The 17,906-nt window shown below is 51.8% G+C and overlaps 2 protein-coding genes, 1 long non-coding RNA gene, 1 other non-coding gene and 1 pseudogene across 4 annotated transcripts; 1 reads left to right on the forward strand and 4 right to left on the reverse strand.

Moving 5' to 3' along the window:
• Positions 1–2,316: 2,316 nt before the first annotated feature.
• On the reverse strand, positions 2,317–3,972 carry LOC123050748 (cytochrome P450 94B3-like). The gene has a single exon (XM_044473489.1). The coding sequence runs from the start codon at positions 3,958–3,960 to the stop codon at positions 2,398–2,400; it is 1,563 nt and encodes a 520-aa protein (XP_044329424.1). The 5' UTR covers positions 3,961–3,972; the 3' UTR covers positions 2,317–2,397.
• Positions 3,973–7,942: 3,970 nt separating this feature from the next.
• Positions 7,943–9,468, reverse strand: LOC123055315 (uncharacterized). The gene is made up of 2 exons (XR_006426612.1): positions 8,552–9,468; positions 7,943–8,460 (listed from the first exon to the last, which is right to left on the reverse strand). It is a non-coding gene; the product is annotated as an uncharacterized lncRNA (long non-coding RNA).
• A 166-nt stretch (positions 9,469–9,634) lies between these two features.
• On the forward strand, positions 9,635–14,072 carry LOC123055314 (3-isopropylmalate dehydrogenase 2, chloroplastic). The gene is made up of 11 exons (XM_044479312.1): positions 9,635–10,115; positions 10,192–10,321; positions 10,456–10,567; positions 10,988–11,063; positions 11,190–11,278; positions 11,787–11,873; positions 12,649–12,765; positions 12,853–12,960; positions 13,046–13,099; positions 13,208–13,360; positions 13,697–14,072. The coding sequence occupies exons 1-11, from the start codon at positions 9,650–9,652 to the stop codon at positions 13,757–13,759; spliced, it is 1,455 nt and encodes a 484-aa protein (XP_044335247.1). The 5' UTR covers positions 9,635–9,649; the 3' UTR covers positions 13,760–14,072.
• Positions 14,073–14,322: 250 nt separating this feature from the next.
• TRNAY-GUA (transfer RNA tyrosine (anticodon GUA)) lies at positions 14,323–14,409 on the reverse strand. Its single transcript is given in 2 exon segments — positions 14,323–14,358; positions 14,373–14,409. It is a non-coding gene; the product is annotated as a tRNA-Tyr (tRNA).
• A 320-nt stretch (positions 14,410–14,729) lies between these two features.
• Positions 14,730–17,784, reverse strand: LOC123055313 (putative pentatricopeptide repeat-containing protein At3g15130; annotated as a pseudogene).
• Positions 17,785–17,906: the final 122 nt, after the last annotated feature.

A 17,906-nucleotide genomic window follows, 5' to 3' on the forward strand; every position in this document is an offset into this window, starting at 1 on the left:
CCATGCCGAACTACTTGGCACATATTACAGCCCGCTGACGGTATAGCGTTGTACATGCCCTTAGCTCATGACCCTTGTGTTACTATCCAATGGCCAATGTGATTCTTGATGGCATTTTCTTTTCTACCTAGCTCTCGTCCTATGTGGGCCCACTTGTTGCCCATGATCAACTTTTCTTTTGAACTTTCTCCATCCAAACTAGCCCTCAATCTTTTGAACTTTCTTCTAATCCGTGAACTTTTTGTAACTGGGCCAGCGCTTAATTTTTTTTTTTTGCATGTTCCTGAAGCTTTTTTTGAAATTTGTGAACTTTCAAAATTTGTTCACATTTTTTTCACGAAAATCAAAATTTTCCAATTGTTTTCAAATAATTCAAAAATATCACCTATACAACAAATATTAGTGTGCAATAAATAGCATGGCTACAATTTTTCTTAAAATATTTGCGCTGCTACCGATCACTGCATGCAGAGTCTCCCGTGGTTAACCAAACACTCGCAGCTATAGGAGGTCTCGAGTGAGCCGAGGGTATTGCTTGCTATGAGCAATACACGACGGCTAGCCATCCTTGACCCGGTAACCAAAAGAAGAAAATTGCGAGTGATCTGAAATTCTAATACTTGTGGTTGTGTCGCCTTAAAAAATATATGAACAAAACTAAAAACAAATAAAAAGGTAGTTTTGTAAAGAATAATGAATTAGTGGCATTAGTATTACCTTTTCAAGTAGAATGAAATAAAAATAATAAGAAATCTGCACATAATTTACATAAAAATTGTGATTTTATAATATGCAAGAATAACCATATAATAGTAGAATTTTTTTAAAAAATAAGAAGAAATGGATTAGTGGCATTGATATTACCCTTAGAATGACCATGAACGTAATCAAAAGGCAATGCTCATCCGAGACCACACAATGCCGTGGACACCACCTATGTCGTGGGTGCAGCCGAAAGGTCACTTGCGGTCGAGACGACGCCACGACGCTTGTGTGACACGAGTAGAGTCGAAGGGCATCACAACAATGCAGACGTCGGCATAATCCAACACACTAGAGAGCATAATCCAACACACTAGAGAGCATAATCCAACACACCGACGGCATCCACATCATCGCCCAACACCACGCCGGCCAACAAAACGGACCAACCGGGAAGCAACCAGACCCCGGGGCACCGCTTGGCGCCATGTCAGGAAGCACCCTCGACACCAAGGCACCGCCCCGCCCACCACCACGACGATCGCACGCAAAGGCTTAGGGTGGGCTGCCCTGCGGCCGAGACAGGAAACATCTTGCACTTCTAGAAAAAAAATTACCCCATGCACATGTTGAATTTGTGATATTTCTAGAGGATTATTGAACCGTCACGTGAGGGTATCTCAAAAATGTCATCGATCTGTGAGATGCTTGCTCAAAAATGCCATTAGGTATCTCAAAAATGACATCGTTCCGTTAGATGTTTGCTCAAAAATGCCATTAGACATTGTTATTTTCACGTCAAACCCGTTCACCATGTTATATGACAAAAATAAGCCTAGACCCACATGTCAGTTCTCTCTATCTCACATTGATAAGTGTAACCCTACTTGTCAGGAGTAAGCAAGCGAATGATTTTACAGAAAAATAAGAACGTTGTTGGGATCAAGTGGGCCCACACTTGATTGTAGTGAGATAGAGGGAGAGTTGGCATGTTGGTCCATAGGTATTTATGTCATTATAACATGGCAAAAGAGATTTGAGATCACAATAATGGTGTCCACTGGCATTTTTGAGCATGTGTCTAACGAAGCGATGGCACTTTTGAGCAGCTGAAAATCTTAGTGAAAAAACTGAGTAGTGGGACACAACTAATGGCATAGATGATAAAAAAACCCTTTTCAAAAAAGAAGTTTTCTAAGAAGGAATGAATTAGCATTGATAATACCCTTAGAAATAAAAAATGAAACATATTCAAAATAATAAAATTTTCTAAAGAAGAATGTATTAGCGGCATTGGATTACCCTTTAAGAAGAAAGGAAATGAAAAAAACTTGCACACAACTTTGCAGTGAAATTACATTTTTTTGTAATAATATAAAAGAATAAGCATATAACAGCACAAATTTCGGACTCCAATGTAATTTACACACATGTTGTATATAGTTTTAATGTATATTCACACGCACACACACACACACAAAGGTATAGCATCTCTGTTCATGAAGTCCTAGATGTGCCATTGGAATTGATAAACAGTACCTAGTAGCTAAGAAATAGACCACTTTGATTATTGGACACGGAATTCATCTTTGACTCACGGACGTTCTTCTGCACTACACGGGGGAAAATCTTGTTCAAAGCAGAATTTTCCCTCCATCCTGTCCTAGTAGTCGTACGTAATGGTATCAGTTCCTTCTAGGCTCTAGCCTTGACCCTCACCGGGAGCCCATCGGCCATCCGCAGCGTCAGCGAGGCCACCTGCCGCGGCGTGTAGCCGCCGTCCACCGCCAGCTCCAACTCCTCCACCACGGACGCCACGATGGACTTCATCTGGATGTACGCCATCTCCTTGCCGAGGCAGATCCTCGGCCCCGCGTGGAACACGATGTACCGGAACGGGCTCTCCGGCCGGAACGTCCCCTCCTCCGCCGAGACCGGGTCCAGCCACCGCTCCGGCCGGTACGCCCGCGCGTCCTCGCCCCACACCGACTCCATCCGCCCCATCGCGTACGCGTTGTACGACACGAACCACCCCGCCCCCACCGCCGTGCCGTCCGGGAGGACGTCCGCCGCCCGCGCCTGCACCGAGTTCACCGGCACCGGCGGGTACAGCCGCATCGACTCCGTGATGGCCGCGTGCACGTAGTGCATCTCCCTCAGCTCGTCCAGGTCAAACCCGGGTCGGTTGAGATCGGAGATTGCACGGCGGGCGCGCACGGCGGCGACCTCCTCGCGGATGCGCCGCTCCACGTCCGGGCGCGAGGACAGCAGCCAGAAGAACCAGGTGAGCGCGGAGGACGTGGTCTCCCGGCCGGCGAGCAGGAAGCTGATCACCACGTCGCGGAGGGCCGTCTCGGTGTAGCCCTCGCCCTGCTGGCTCGCCATGAACCGCGACAGGAGGTCATGCTTCTCGCAGCCCATGCGCATCTCCTCCCGCCGCGACCGGATGATACCGTCGGCGAAGCCGTGCACCACGGCGATGGACTCGCGGAGCCGGCGCTCGGAGCCCAGGTTGAGCGCCTTCTTTATCTTCCACAGCCCCGGGACGGCGTAACGGAACCTGCCCGCGCTGAGATTGGCGGCGTCGCGGAACGCGTCGGCGAACCTGCTGCTCGCCGTGCTCTTGGTCGCGGCGCTCTCGGCTGCGTCCCCGTCCGGGAGCTGCCGGGGGTCGTGGTCGAAGGCGACGCGGCAGATGTTATCGAAGGCGTATCGTTCGAGCGTGTCCTGCAGGTCGAGCCGACAACCGGAGCCGGCGGCGCGGCGCAGGAGCGGGAGGAGCCTGCCGTGGAGCTCGCGGTGCACGGTGCGGGCGACGAAGAGGCGCAGCGAGCGCGTGTTGAACTCGTAGCTGGCGGCCTTGCGCTGCGCGCGCCACGCATGGCCGTCGACGTTGAGGATGCCCCGGCCCAGGAAGTCGTGGAGCGCCGACGCGAAGCGCGGGCCCTTGGGGTAGTTGCCGAAGGCGGCGCGCATGACGTGCTCCAGGTTGGCCGGGTTGGCGGTGATGACGCCCCGCTCGCCGCCCGGGCGGTGGAAGACGAGCGTGCAGGTGGGCTGGCGCGCGAGCACCTCGGTGACCCAGTCCAGGATGCGGTGCCGGTTCGCCAGGAACGGCGGCAGGTGGCCGAGCAGCGGGTAGGGCGCCGCCCCCTTGTGGAGTCTCCACGACGCACGGGCATGGAGGAGGAAGACAGCGGCGAGGGAGAGGAGCGGTAGCAGCAGCAGCTGCAGGAAGGCTGCCAATGCGATCGCCATGGTCGATCGACCTCTAGCTAGCTGAAGATGGACTATAGATAGCACCGATGTATCGTCTCGTTTTGTAGGGTGTGCGTGAAGGTCAAGATGAAAGATCGAGGAGGAAAAGTAGAGCGTCGCGGCGGTTTCTTGCCGCTATGCATGTTCTGTTGTGCTACGAAATGATGAGGAGGACTGCCTCTCCGTTGCGTTCAAATAGTATACTCCTGAACCACACAGCTGGGGTGGAATATTCTCATCGGCCTTGGGGGTTAGACTTGTGGAGTCGTTTTGGCGTGCGCACGCGATCATCTTCTTTCTCTTTTCGCGTCAAACTTTGATATCTTCGTTCAACAAATGAGCTCCTGCCACAATCAGCCAATAACAGGCCGGTGAGCAGGAAAGGAGGTTTAGAGTCGGACCAGCTCTCTGTGACCATCAGCGAGCAATCATGCTTAGAGCATCTCCAGCCGGCTCCCAGAAAGGCCCCCAAGAGCGCTTTTTCGTCGCCAAAAAAAGACCCAGTCACGCCCCCACGACCTCAATTATCGCCGGATTTGGGCAAAAATACGGCCGGCGAGCCCACCCCAAACCCAGGATCCCGGGGGGCAGCTGGGGGAGGAGAGAGACCGTTTTGCATGCCTTGGGCCCGCCGTCAGCCTCCCACTCCCTCTCTCCTCACTTTTCCTCCGGGGCCCATCCACGTGCTTCTCTCTTCTCTTCTCCTTCTCTCCATCCACGGGCGCAGCAGGGCGGGCAGCCACGGCGGGGTGCGGGGCGCGGGGCGCGAGGTGTGGGGTGCAGGCCAGGGGCGAGGCCACGGCGGACGGTGCGGGGAGGCGGCGGACGCCCTCGACCTCCTTGTCGTCTTCTCCGGCGACGATGGCGCCGCACACCGCCGCGGCCTCCAGGAGCCACGTCGTCTTGTGCACGTGGATGTACTCCAGCGTGGCGAGGCCGACGTCGGCGCCCTCCCTGGCGAGGTCCACGACCTGCCCCCGCCGCGAGCCCACCCGCGCCACGGCGCCCGCGAGCTCCGCCACGCTCCGCGTATTTGCTCTTGCTGCTGCCGCCCTATCTGCATCCCCGCAGCCGCGGTGCCGGCGCCATCCTCGGCGCGCACGCTGCTACACAGCAGCAGCGACCTCCGCAGCAGTATCAGCGGCGAAGCGACCGGCACCTCTTCCTCCCCCTCCTCCTCCTCCTCCTCCTGTGTCGCCAGTGGACGCGCACCCGACGCCGTTGATGGGGCGCGAGCGCGACGCCCGCGGTGAGGACGAACGGTGACAGCACGTACGGGCCGTGGTTGCGGAAGAAGCCGAAGTGGCGGGGCGGGGAGGCCAGGCGCACGGGACACGACACGGCGCCAGCGGCGGCACACCGCCGCGCACCGGCAGCCGCCTGAAGACCTCCAGCAGCATGCCGTGGGGCAGCGCGGACGTGATCAGCATCCACGGCCTCATCACCTCCCGCTCCTCCGCCAGCATCTACCCCGTCTTCGAGTACATGGAGCACGACCTCGCCGGACTCGCTTCCTCCCCTGACACCTCCAAATGGAGGGACTGCGCCACGAGCAGGGCCTGTATGCACCGGAGCGTGCCCACGGCATCGCCTGTGACCTGCTCGACGAAATGCCGCTGCCTACTTGAGCCTCAACACTGCTCCTCGGGGGGGCGCAACGAGTGGAAAGATTTACGCCCCTAGGCAAAAAAATTCGCCGGCAGCCCCCCAAGGGACGAAAGAAATGCCTCCTGGGGGTGCCAACGAGTGGAGATGTTCTTGGCGCAAAGATGGACTGATACGTTAGCTGACACGTTTACGCGTTCAACATCAAATGAAGAAAATGAGGAGGCTAGCTCTCCAATTTCCGGCCGGCTACCGAAGAAGAAGTGGTACATCTATACTCTTAGGACTGGAATGGTCATGGCTCTCCACCGGAATAGTCACATGCGTCCATCTCATGTGTGTTTCTACTATGGATGGAAAGAGAAATATTGTCACATATTTTTCACCTCGATTCCCATTCAACTATCTAGTTTCAACGAATAGTCATTTTAAACACCAATTAATATCATTTCTATGAATTATTTTAATCATACAGTCATTACACGAAATTATTTTATACCCCCTAGTCTAGCTGGCCGCTGACTCTCCCATCCAGCCCCTCTACCTCGCCGCTGCCGAGGGTCTCTGACTGGCGGAGCTCGTGCAGTGCCGACGGCGTCGGGGCATTCCATGGGCGCGACTCTTCTCCCTCCCTAGCGGCGGCGCGCCTCCGATCTGGTGGCGGGGAGGCTCCGATCTTGCGGTGACAGCACTACTCGGTGACATGTGTGGTGGGGTTATCCGCCCGATGGTGTGCCTCGGCTTGCAGCGATGGATTGGGCTGTCGATCTCTCTGATCTGATCTGCGTGGGTTCATGGAGCTCAACCCAAAGCTGCGGGTGAGTCGTGTGCCTCGTCGGCTAATGCAACCTGGGGCTCTGATTTGTAGGCTTCAGGCCATGGATGTTGGCAGGCAGGCGGCGGCGGGCTGGATTGGGGCGGCGTGGGGGCCTGCTGCCATGACAATAATGGTGGATGTCCTTGTGTTCTTTTCGCACCATGACAATGTCCTACATGATCGGTCCTCCTCGATTTGGTCATCGACGTGTTCCGGAACTGCTACCGGAGATCTTGCCCAAGATATATGTATTGTATAGAATTCGGTCGTGCACACCATATCAGCCTACGAGGATTCATAACGGCGTGGCACGAAGCTCTATTGTTTGTTGACAACATGGGACATGTCGGCTTCTCGATTTCTATGGTGTAGACGGCTGTGGAGAAGGTCATGGGGCCTGCGATCGAAGGATCAGTTAGACGGACGGAGCCTTCGAGGCGATGAAGTCAGCCAGGTGTTTGGTAACTCTAAGGAGCAGCAGTGTCAAGTGGGGGTGGCACTGGAAGAGTTCATTTTTGGTGGTGCTCCGTGGGTGCCGAGCCGTGACTTTCAGGGTGAAAACCTAAGGTTTGACCTTCATTGGTTGTGCCTGATAATTGCCTTGCTGAAGGAATTGTTTTGAGAGGTCGAACTTCTCCAAGGTGAAACCTAAGATCTTGGATCGGATAATGATGGTGCTTGTGCACTGTTTACTTCTTGGAGGCGTTGCTTTTGGAGACTTTTTATGTTTTTCCGGATGTTGTATTTGACAGTGGTTTGTGTGCGGCTGATGAGAGAAGTCGATCGCTGTGGTGGGTCGCTTATTTTTTTCCTTTCTTTTCTATTTTTTTTCTTTGGACGTGTGCATCCTGGATGTCGTTGCGACATCTTGTAGGTGCAGAGATCGAGTGTAATTGGCATTTGTGCGATATTAATATATTCTCTTTAAAGAAAATGAATTATTTTAATCTCAATTGGGGAGCCAACTTTGGTCGCGAGCTTGTCAAATGCTTCCAATGGTGGAGCCCGGTGACAACAAGATTGACGCTTGCTTTGATCTGCTAGTTTCAGAAACCCCTGTGAAATCTTGATGTGGTGATTGTACAACATTGGCTCTGCTACACCGTTAGGTTTCGTTTCGGATTGCTTGCTGTTTTAGAAACATCAGCTCTGCTACTCTGTTCCCGTGTCATCTGATATTCTGCCCAACTAATTTATAAACACAGATGAGGAAGCATCGCACGCGTCGAAAACACCCTCGAGCGTCGCGTCCTGCACCAGCACAACCTTCTCCCTCAATTTAGAGCTCGAACCGATACACGCTTCTCTTTTCTTCACTCCAAGTACCTGCACGTTTACACAAGGTTTTCAGGATTTCAGATGGGAGCAACCAAGGTGGCCATAGTTTGAAGCAGAATGGCCAGAAAAAGCAAAATTGACAGGTCAAGTAACACTGAGGCTGAAACGTCCTAATCCTAATACTGAATTGCAATGCTTCAGAAAGTGAAGAAAAAAAAAAGAGATATGAAACCGAAGAATATCACACATCTCCAAGTTGATCAAGACTCGCCGATCCACATCTTCGACAGTCAGTTCAGGACTGCTTATTTCTCATGCTTGAACAACATATAAAGGCACATGTGTTTTTAAACAACGCATAACACACCCATGGCTGCTAATTGCACCATCTGACGCACAACAGCAAATGTCAAACAGCGATACAGAGGCTCAGCCTGTCGATGCAAACCATACATACACCTCAGTTACTCTTTCTTCTGATTCAGAAAAAAGAGCAGTTCCCCGTCACCATCTCAGGGACAAGACTGGCCATTACCATGGTTTCAGCCTTTTACGGGGTTCACCGTCGCGCGTATGGCGGCGATTTATACGGGAGAAAGAGCACCGGTTCCTACAGCTGATACACTCTGCTCAGCCAGGTTATATTACATACTCACAGTTAACATACATCATCAAGGGCCACACGCCTTCTTCAAGGCCTCGAAGACGCCTTTGAGTGTCGCGTCCTGCACTAGCACGACCTTCTCCCTCGATTTCGAGCCAGAGCCGATGGACACCTCTCTTTTCTTCACCCCAAGCACCTGCATTCATGCAGTGCACATTTACAGAAGGTTTTCAGCATTTTAGACGGAGCAAAGAAAATGAAGCATCAAAGAGTGGCTTCATCTGTACCATCAGATTATCATCTCAAACCAGTGAATATACTTCCAGCAAATAAGGCGCCTATTGTCTCTCTTGATTAATGAGCTAAACATTGGAAAATGCACCTATATATTGTCTCAATCAGCAACCCATAAGGCACTACCCAAAGATACAGCTGCCATTTTTTGTCCATGAATTCAGCCCCTTGAATTGTAGTTTGACAGCGACTTTATGTGGTCCGTAGGAGATAAAACAAGACACTAAACCATAGTGCAAGTAGGATTATGGACTGTAACTATCTGCTCAGCAGCAACAAACCCCTGGGTGATATTGGCAGTTAGGCGCAAACAGCCACTGAATTCTGCAGATTCTCTGGTAAAAGAAAGAACCGGAGTTATTTGTGGTCTCAGAACAATCACAGTTCAAATCCTTGGATTGCCCTTGACAGAATCATGATACAGGTATCAAACTCAGTGAACTTGGATGCTATCTTCCTCCCAGTGAACACCCCAACAAAACTAAGGTGGCCAAGTCTGAAACATAATGGCCAAAGAAGCAAAACTGGCAGCTGCAGTAACACGAGGCTAAAATGTTAAATGACCTACTCGATTGCAATGATCCAGGAAAAAAAAAAGGATTTTCAAAATTCACGAAAGAACATCACACATGTGCAACAGTGAAGATCTCAGGTCATCACACATGTGCAAAATTCACGAAAAAACACACGAGGCTAAAAGTCCAAACTTTCATGGAGAAGATCTCAGGTCATCAGTTTGCAACAGTGAAGTGCATCAGGAATCAAAGCAAATCATACCAAGCTTAAACCATCTTCAATCTACTAGTACACAGCTATACCATGGAACTAACAACCATCATCTAGGCGGGCAGTTCGTCTAGATCAAGCAGTGGTGAAGTACCACTGTGTATCTACAGGTACAGGGAGGGAAGCGCTAAATTACCGAGCTGATGAAGTCGACGAGGGCGGCGTTGGCCTCCCCGTCCCTGGCCGGCGCGTCAATCTGCACCCCGACGGCCTCCTCCCCGATCTCTGCAAAATCCCCAGCAGGTTAGCGTCAGAGAGCAGGCGGGTCCGACGAGGACTAGGGGGAGACGGAGTACAGACCGGTGATGGTGGCCATCTTGGAGCCGGGCTTGGCGTGGACGGAGATGGCGACGGTGGACGGCGGCATCAGGCGGAGGCAACCCGGGAACTCCCCGCCGGCGGCGCCCGCCGCGGCCGCGGCCGCCGGCGCCGGGGCCCCCTTGGCCTTGCTGCCTCGCTTCCCTGGAGCCATCTCCTCTGGGTCTTCACTTGGGCCGGGCCCGAGTCCATCGGCACAATATATCCCGTGGAGGCCCAGGAGACGGCCAGGCTCACCCAGCACGATGGCTCAGCTCCAAGCCACGCCGCTCAGAACCCTAGCCCTCTCCCGCCGGCGGGGCGCCGGCGCGGCGGCGCGGCCTACGGCGGGCTCCGTCCGGTGCTCCGCCGCGGCCAGGAGCTACAGCATTACGCTCCTCCCCGGCGACGGCATCGGCCCCGAGGTCGTCGCCGTCGCCAAGGACGTCCTCTCCGTCGCCGGCTCCAAGGAAGGTAGGCTCGCCTGAACTCCCGAGCTTTGAGTACTAGCAGGGTGCGACGATGACCCGTTTGTTTTCCTTGCTCGCAGGCGTGGAGCTCCGGTTCCGGGAGATGCTGATGGGCGGCGCGGCGCTGGACGCGGCCGGCGTGCCGCTCCCCGACGAGACGCTCGCGGCGGCGCGGGCCTCGGACGCCATCCTCCTCGGCGCGATTGGAGGGTGAGTGCAAATTTTCTGTTGACAGCAGAAACATCACTTGTGACAGCTCCGGATTGCATTTTGCTCTGGTCAGACTTTGTGATTTGCACCTGCATTTTTTCTTTCAGTAATAGGATGTGATGCTGTTGTTGCAGGTATAAATGGGATAACAATGAGAAGCATCTCAAGCCCGAGACTGGGCTGCTCAACATCCGTGCTGGGCTCGGCGTGTTTGCCAATCTGCGGCCAGCCACCGTGTTACCGCAGGTACATCAACATGCCATTTTAGTTTGACAACATGCTATTTGGCTTAACTTGCATCTGAGGCCATGTGTCAAAGGCATCAGAGTGTGTCCTGCATCCGGGCATAATCTGTACTAGTATTAAGTATTAACAACATTGTCCTGGTTTTCTAATGGCACTACTCAAAATTATGCCTTTCGTACATCGCTTATGTTGCATCCATGGCCATGTATCGAAGGCATCGGAGAGTCGATGTGATCTGTACTAGCAGCACATAGTTTAAAGAAGCAATAAAACACTAGCAAATGAAGTCATAGCTGCAAATTTTGGGCTGAATGGACTTGTTTGCTTCAATTATTACTGTTATATACTTACAATAATGTGATGATTTGCTCATATGTTCCCCATGTAATTACTTATCTCTTTGGCCTCACACTTTTGTAGTTAGTAGATGCATCTACTTTGAAGAAAGAGGTAGCTGAAGGAGTTGACATCATGGTTGTTAGAGAGCTTACTGGAGGTAATGTTGACTAAACTTAGATTAAACATGGATGGTTATTCCTCTTTCCATGCTGATTTATATGTTTCCAGGTGCATTCTGATGAATTTTGAAACTTCTACTGGTATTTTATTTTCTGCGTGGCAGGGATCTACTTCGGCAAACCTAGGGGTTTTGGAACCAATGACAAGGGAGAGGAAACTGGCTTCAACACTGAAATATATTCAGCTGCTGAGGTGTCCACTGTTCCTCTTACATTTCAACTTTCTCCCTGATAAACTATTTATTGAATGATTGATAGTCGCCGCTGCCCCCGAAGGCATAAACATGACTATATCTGTTGATCATTTTGTTTCTCTGTTTCTTTCCTCTATGATGTCAGAATGTATTCTCTGTAAGAACACATGTAATTAGATATTAAAAAACTCTGTTTGGTACCAACTGAAGGCATAAACATGACTAAATCTGTTGATCATTTTCTTTCTCTGTTTCTTTCCTCTATGATGTCAGAATGTATTTTCTGTAAGAACACATGTAATTTGATATAAAAAAAACTCTGCTTGGTACGAACCGAAGGCATAAACATGACCAAATCTGTTGATCATTTTGTGTCTCTGTTTCTTTTCTCTATGATATCAGGATGTATTTTTCTGTAAGAACATGTGTAAGTAGATTAAAAAACTCTTTGTCCATTTTTATCGAATATAATGAATTAACTGTTTGTCCAAACAACTCTATCCCCAGATCGATCGTATTGCCCGTGTTGCATTTGAGGTTGCTCGCAAGAGAGGAGGGAAACTATGCTCGGTGGACAAGGCGAACGTGCTTGAGGTAATTAATTATAGGAATCCCAAATATTTTCGAGTTGTTCGACTTGTATGTAGGGATGGCAACGGGGCCCCATACCCGCCAAACCCGTGGGGATTTCATCTATTAGGGGGTGGGGATGGGCGAAAAACATCCCCATGGGGATATTTACCAAACTAATTTATTCCCCATAGGGTACAACGGGGATGGGGACGATATCCTATTCCCCAGACCCAATACCCACCGGGGACCCGGTTAGTAACTGTGACACTGCGGTCAACCTTAAAATATTAACAAACAAACTTGCGAAAACAAAAAAAAGCTCTGAAAAAAACCTTAAACCTATCTCACATCCTCACCTCAGCTGCCACCATGACCAAGAAGTCAATACGAGCTAGATAGGCATTAGCAGGACAAGGACAACACCATGTATGTATGTTGATTATAGGGTGTCATATTATGTAGAGTATTTGTTTATGGGGATGGGGACCCTAATGGGGCCCCGTTCCCCAGTGGGGCATGGGTATGGGGAAATTTCATCCCCAGTCATGTAAAAGGGGATGGGGATGGGATGATAGGGAATAGATGGGGATGGGGATGTTGTAGGTATCCCCATAGGGGATTGTCCCCATTGCCATCCCTACTTGTATGGAAATTATAACCAAGCCATGGAGCATATTCGAGACAATTTTATATTTAATGTTTTATAACTCTTTCTTAAATATTTAGTTGGATGCGATGATTATGACCTATCATTTTGCTGAGCCTAATACATCATTTCCCCCTAATGCTATTGTAGGCATCTATGCTTTGGAGGAAACGGGTAACTGCAATAGCTTCTGAATTCCCTGACGTTGAACTCTCACACATGTACGTTGATAACGCTGCGATGCAGCTTGTTAGGAATCCTAAACAGGTTTGTTTCTTTGTATGTAACTTATCTCACCCTGAGCTTAGAAGTATGGAGATTTGCTGACCTCCTGTATGCCCTTCATTATCACAGTTTGACACGATTGTGACAAACAATATTTTTGGTGACATATTATCGGACGAAGCATCAATGATCACAGGAAGCATTGGAATGCTGCCATCTGCCAGTGTTGGTGAATCGGTAATATAATTTGCTTTCGGACGCACTTATTTTATGCTGAAATTGCTGGAAGTAAAGCACTTACGGATCTTCTTTTTCTGCACAGGGACCGGGTCTTTTTGAACCCATTCATGGCTCTGCTCCTGACATTGCTGGCCAGGTTGACATAGCTCCTAAATTCAGAACAATCCTTGGATACTACTGCGTTGCCTTTTGTTGTCTAACTCTGTTCAAAATTGTGCTCCCTCCTACAATTTGCTGAGTGCAGGACAAGGCAAACCCGTTAGCTACAATTCTTAGTGCTGCGATGCTATTGAAATATGGCCTTGGTGTAGAAAGTGCTGCAAAGAGAATCGAAGCCGCGGTTACAGAGACACTGGACAATGGGTTCCGAACTGGGGACATATATTCTCCTGGGACGGTAAGATTAGTCCATGCAACATGTTGAATAATTGCTGCACTGAATATTTGCTACAATTATGTTGGAAGAGAAATCGAATGCCTATGTTTCTGCCAAATAAATAATTAAATATTCATCTGCTTCGTACAGTTGTACTTAGATTGTTCTCTACTTGCACATCAATTACGAGTACTTAGATAGTTTGACAAAATAGAAGGATTTGGTCCTCTGTTTCTTAGCCTGCCAAACTTGTGGCCTGTGTTCACTGGCTCTGGAATATACTCATTAGCAAGCGCTACTTTTTGCTCTTGTTTCCTCTTTTTTCCGAACTTACGTAGTTTTGTTCTTGCGCTGCAGACATTGGTTGGATGCAAGCGAATGGGAGAGGAAGTCCTGAAGGCTCTGGAGTCGCAGAAGTAAACATCAAACCAATAGCCATCAGTACGGAGGGTTGAAGAAGCCTGCAACATGGGATGGTCGAAAGCGCACCGGGATCTGATCTGACCTTACCCCGCCAAAGATCGTCGATCTTGCCCCTGGATTGTGTGATTTTTTTTTATGTTTGCCTGCTTCCGCCCTTGTAGTTGGGTGCAGGAATTTAGCGGATCGTCTTTTCCCTTTCGCGTTGGAAAGATTTGTGTGTGCCTTGATTGAATGAATTGTGTCCGTGATGGATAGAAAAATGGGGATGGTTCCCTTTGCACCTGGCTGGAATGAAAAAGATATTGGATTTTGTGGCACTGTCATTTGGGATAAGTCAGTACATTCCTGTCATGTCCCATCTAATGTATCTTAAAAAAAACGAGTGGATAACAGAAGTAATCATCAACTAGATTTTGGGGTTCCGCTAATCTAAGCAGCAGATTCCAGTGTGACTTTGTGAAGCTAAAATCCCCGTCAATATGTCTTTCCCAGAGATTTATTTTTTGTATTTATAAGATTATAAGAAGAATAAAAAAAAGGAAAAAAAAGAGAGGGGGAAATCCGACCTACCGGATTCGAACCAGTGACCTAAGGATTTAATCTGCATCCACTACAGTCCTCCGCTCTACCAACTGAGCTAAGGTCGGCTTGTGGTGTTTTGTCCTCCCGACAATGAAATTCCTTTGATACCTGCTAGGAGCCCAACGGGTGCCATGACACCAACCCTCCCCAACCATGAATTAGGCGATTTAGCCAAGCAGCAGAGTATTTTGAGATGGAACACGTGGACAGATCTTATTCCAGAAAAGACCGTCATTGGATCAGATCAGATGAGATCAGATTGCATGTGTGTAGCCTGGAGCCTGCACAAGCACAAGAGCACAACTCCAGAGAGACAGCCCGAATAAATGAGCAATCCACCACTCTCGTCAGGACGTAAATATCACAAAAAATAAAATTTGCACTCTAAACAGATTGATTCAGACAAGGACGCATATATAAAAGAGGAGAGATTTGAAAGATTTATAGGGGGTCATGCTGCCCACCTGAACATTTCGTTAACGGCGGCAACACACTAGGTAAGGGGTAGTGTCAGCAAGCACTCAGCACACGGGTAAACCGCGAGTTGCTGGGCAGAGGCAGGTCAGCCAGCACAACTCAAAGATTACAAGGCCTAAGAAGCCAGACAGAGACAGCAAGGAGGGCAGGCCAATGCATATCAGTAGGACCAGTGGTCTCCAAGAGGAACTCGAGCCTCTCGGGGCATTCAACATTCTCCTTCAAGTAAATTCAGCAATGTACGTTACGTTACGTACCTGGCTAATCCATATATAGATGCTAAAGTTGCCTCCTTATCTTCACACGAGATCGAGCTGCCTCCAGGATACTGTGACCAAATCAGCGCCCAAATCAAATGCTCAACTTCACTTGGGCATACGGCAGTCCCCAAACCCTCTTCCCAAAAGGGCCATCATCACAACAGATTGTATGTATGTTTGCCTGTAGCCTGCACAACTCCGGGCAGAGCGGATATCTTGATGACACGCCAATGCATATCCATGTTGCTTAGCATTTCGGTGGTGGCGTATGCCTTCTTTGTCAAGCCAGCCTATGAGGTGCCTGTTTCAGTGTGAGTTTAGTTAGCCAGGTCACAAGTCACCAGTAGTCTTTGCAGGAGCAGGCGCCGTCCTGGAACCTGTGGAACCGGTTGGCGTCTCTTACAACCATCGCCCTCCCCACCACCCGCGACAACCCCTTGAAGAACTCGTGGCAGTCGCCACACACCCGCAGGTTCTTGTACACCCTGATCACCTCCCTCCTTCCCTCCTCTTCCTCCCCATCGCCATGGTGGTGCTCACCATGGTGCAGCAGCCACAGCCCCACAGCCAGCCGCTCGCTGTGCGCCCGCAGGCCCTCGGCGCGCGACTCCTCGTCCACGTCGTGCAGCGCCACCGCGTGCGCCGACGACCCAGCATGTACCCAAGCTGCTCCCTCATCCTGCTCTCCACGTCGCAGAGCACGCGGCGGATGTCGGTGGCGCGTGGGTGGGTGGTGTCGCCACCACCGTAGAAGAAGTGTGCCTCCTTGCCGACCTCCACCCAGCTGCAGCCACCCTGCTTCCGCAGGCCCCGGCGCCGCATGGCGTCGCGCACCTGCTGGTGCTCCGCCACTCGCCAGCCTCGGCGAAGATGTTCGACAGCATCACGTAGTTAGCCGGGTTGTCGCCGTCCATGGCCAGGAGGGCCTCGCCCGCCTCCTTGGCTGTGGTGACGTCCTTGTGCACCCTGCAGGCGCTCAGCAGAGTCTGCCACACGCCGACGGTGGGCTCCATCGGCATCGTCGCGACAAGGTCCCTGGCCTCCGTGAGCTCCCCGGCGCGGCCAAGGAGGTCGACCATGCACGCGTAGTGCTCTGCCCTCGGCCTCAGCCATTTGTCCTGGCGGATCATCGAGAAATACCGGCGACACTCCTCAACAAGGCCAGAGTGGCTGCACGCCGACAGGAGGGCCAGGTAGCTCACCTCGTCAGGCTCGACGCCTTCCGTTCGCATTTTCTCGAACATGTCAATGGCCTCTCGGCCATGGCCGTGCTTCCCGAGGCCGTTGATCATCGCTGTCCATGACACGACGTTCCTCCTCGGCGTCTCCCAGAACCGCTGCTCCGCCTCGTCGGTCAGCCCACACTTGTGGTACATGTCGACCAGGGAGTTGGACACTGACACGTCCAGCCCGGCCGGGTTCTTGACCGTGTAGCAGTGCACTTGTCTCCCCTGCTCGATGAGAGCAAAGTCTGCAAACACGCCTACGATGCTGGAGAGGACATGTCCATCAGCACGGATGCCAGAGCTCCAGAACCGCCGGAACAGCTCCAATGCTTCCTTCACCTGCCCCTCCTGCGCATGACCGACGATCACCGTAGTCCACTGGATGGCATTCTTCCTTTTCAACCGATCGAACACCTGCATCGCCACCGGCAGGCACCGGCATTTGACGTACACATCGAGCATCGCGCCAGCGAGGATGGCACTGCATGCCGTGGAGACCCCCCTGGTCACCATGGCCGCGTGAACCTGCGTGCCCTCTCGAGCCGCGCCTAGGCCGCTGCAAGCTTTCAACAAGCTGGCGAAGGTGAACTCGTCGGGCTGACAATCCTCGTCTCCTCGCCGCTGCATCTCCCGGAAGACGAGCAGCGAGTCCCTGCCTTGCCCTGCGTGCGCGTAGCCAGAGATCATGGCGTTCCAGGTGACGAGGTCCCTGAACGCAGCAGCGCCATCAAACACACGCCGCGCGTCGCCGATCCTCCCGCCCTTGGAGTACACGAGCACCAGCGAGTTGGCGACGACGCCGTGCCCCTCGAACCCCATCCTGACGCAGGCCCCGTGGACACGAACACCGGCGCCCGTGTCGCCGGCGACGCCGCACGCCTTGAGGGTCGCCGAGAGCGTGAACTCGTTCGGCGGGACCTCCGAGACCCTCCGCATCTCCCCGAACAGCCTGAGGCACTCCCCGGCGCGCCCCTGCTGCAGGAAGCCCACCATGAGGGCCGTCCACGAGACCACGTTCCTCTCGGGCATTCCGTCGAACACCTGGCGGGACATGTCGAGTTTCCCGCACTTGGCGTACATGTCGATGAGGTTGTTGCCCAGCATGGTGTCCGTCCCGAAGCCGAGCTTGGTGAGCGAGCCGTGGAGCTGCGCGCCGCCGCGGAGGTCCGGGCCCCTCGCGCTCGCCCGGAGGAGGTCCGCGAGCATCTTCCGCCGCTCCATTGGATTCGCCCGGGGGAGTTGGAAGGGAGATGGCGCTGCTGGGAGGCCCCGGCTGGGGCGGTGAGAGACCGCGGAGAGGTTAGCATGTGGAGGAGTGCCGGCGGCTGGGGCTCGCTGGGAATGGCGTCGGACCGGGAAATAGAAGAGGGAGAGGAACAAGAGTGGTATTTTTCTTCTCTGTGATTTCTGAAGCGATGGAATGCGATTTTCAAGGTTCTTCAGTACAAATTTGGCTCAAAATCATCCGTTTTCACATGGAAATTTTGAACCGGGTGGCATGCTTTTGTTTTGAAAGTAGCTGGTGTTGGCTACGATTTGATTCTCCCTCCGTTCACAAAGATTTTTTTTCTGAACGGGTGTATATAGACACATTTTAGT

Source organism: Triticum aestivum, chromosome 2D, assembly GCF_018294505.1.
Source record: "Triticum aestivum cultivar Chinese Spring chromosome 2D, IWGSC CS RefSeq v2.1, whole genome shotgun sequence".
Classification (NCBI taxonomy): Eukaryota; Viridiplantae; Streptophyta; class Magnoliopsida; order Poales; family Poaceae; genus Triticum; species Triticum aestivum.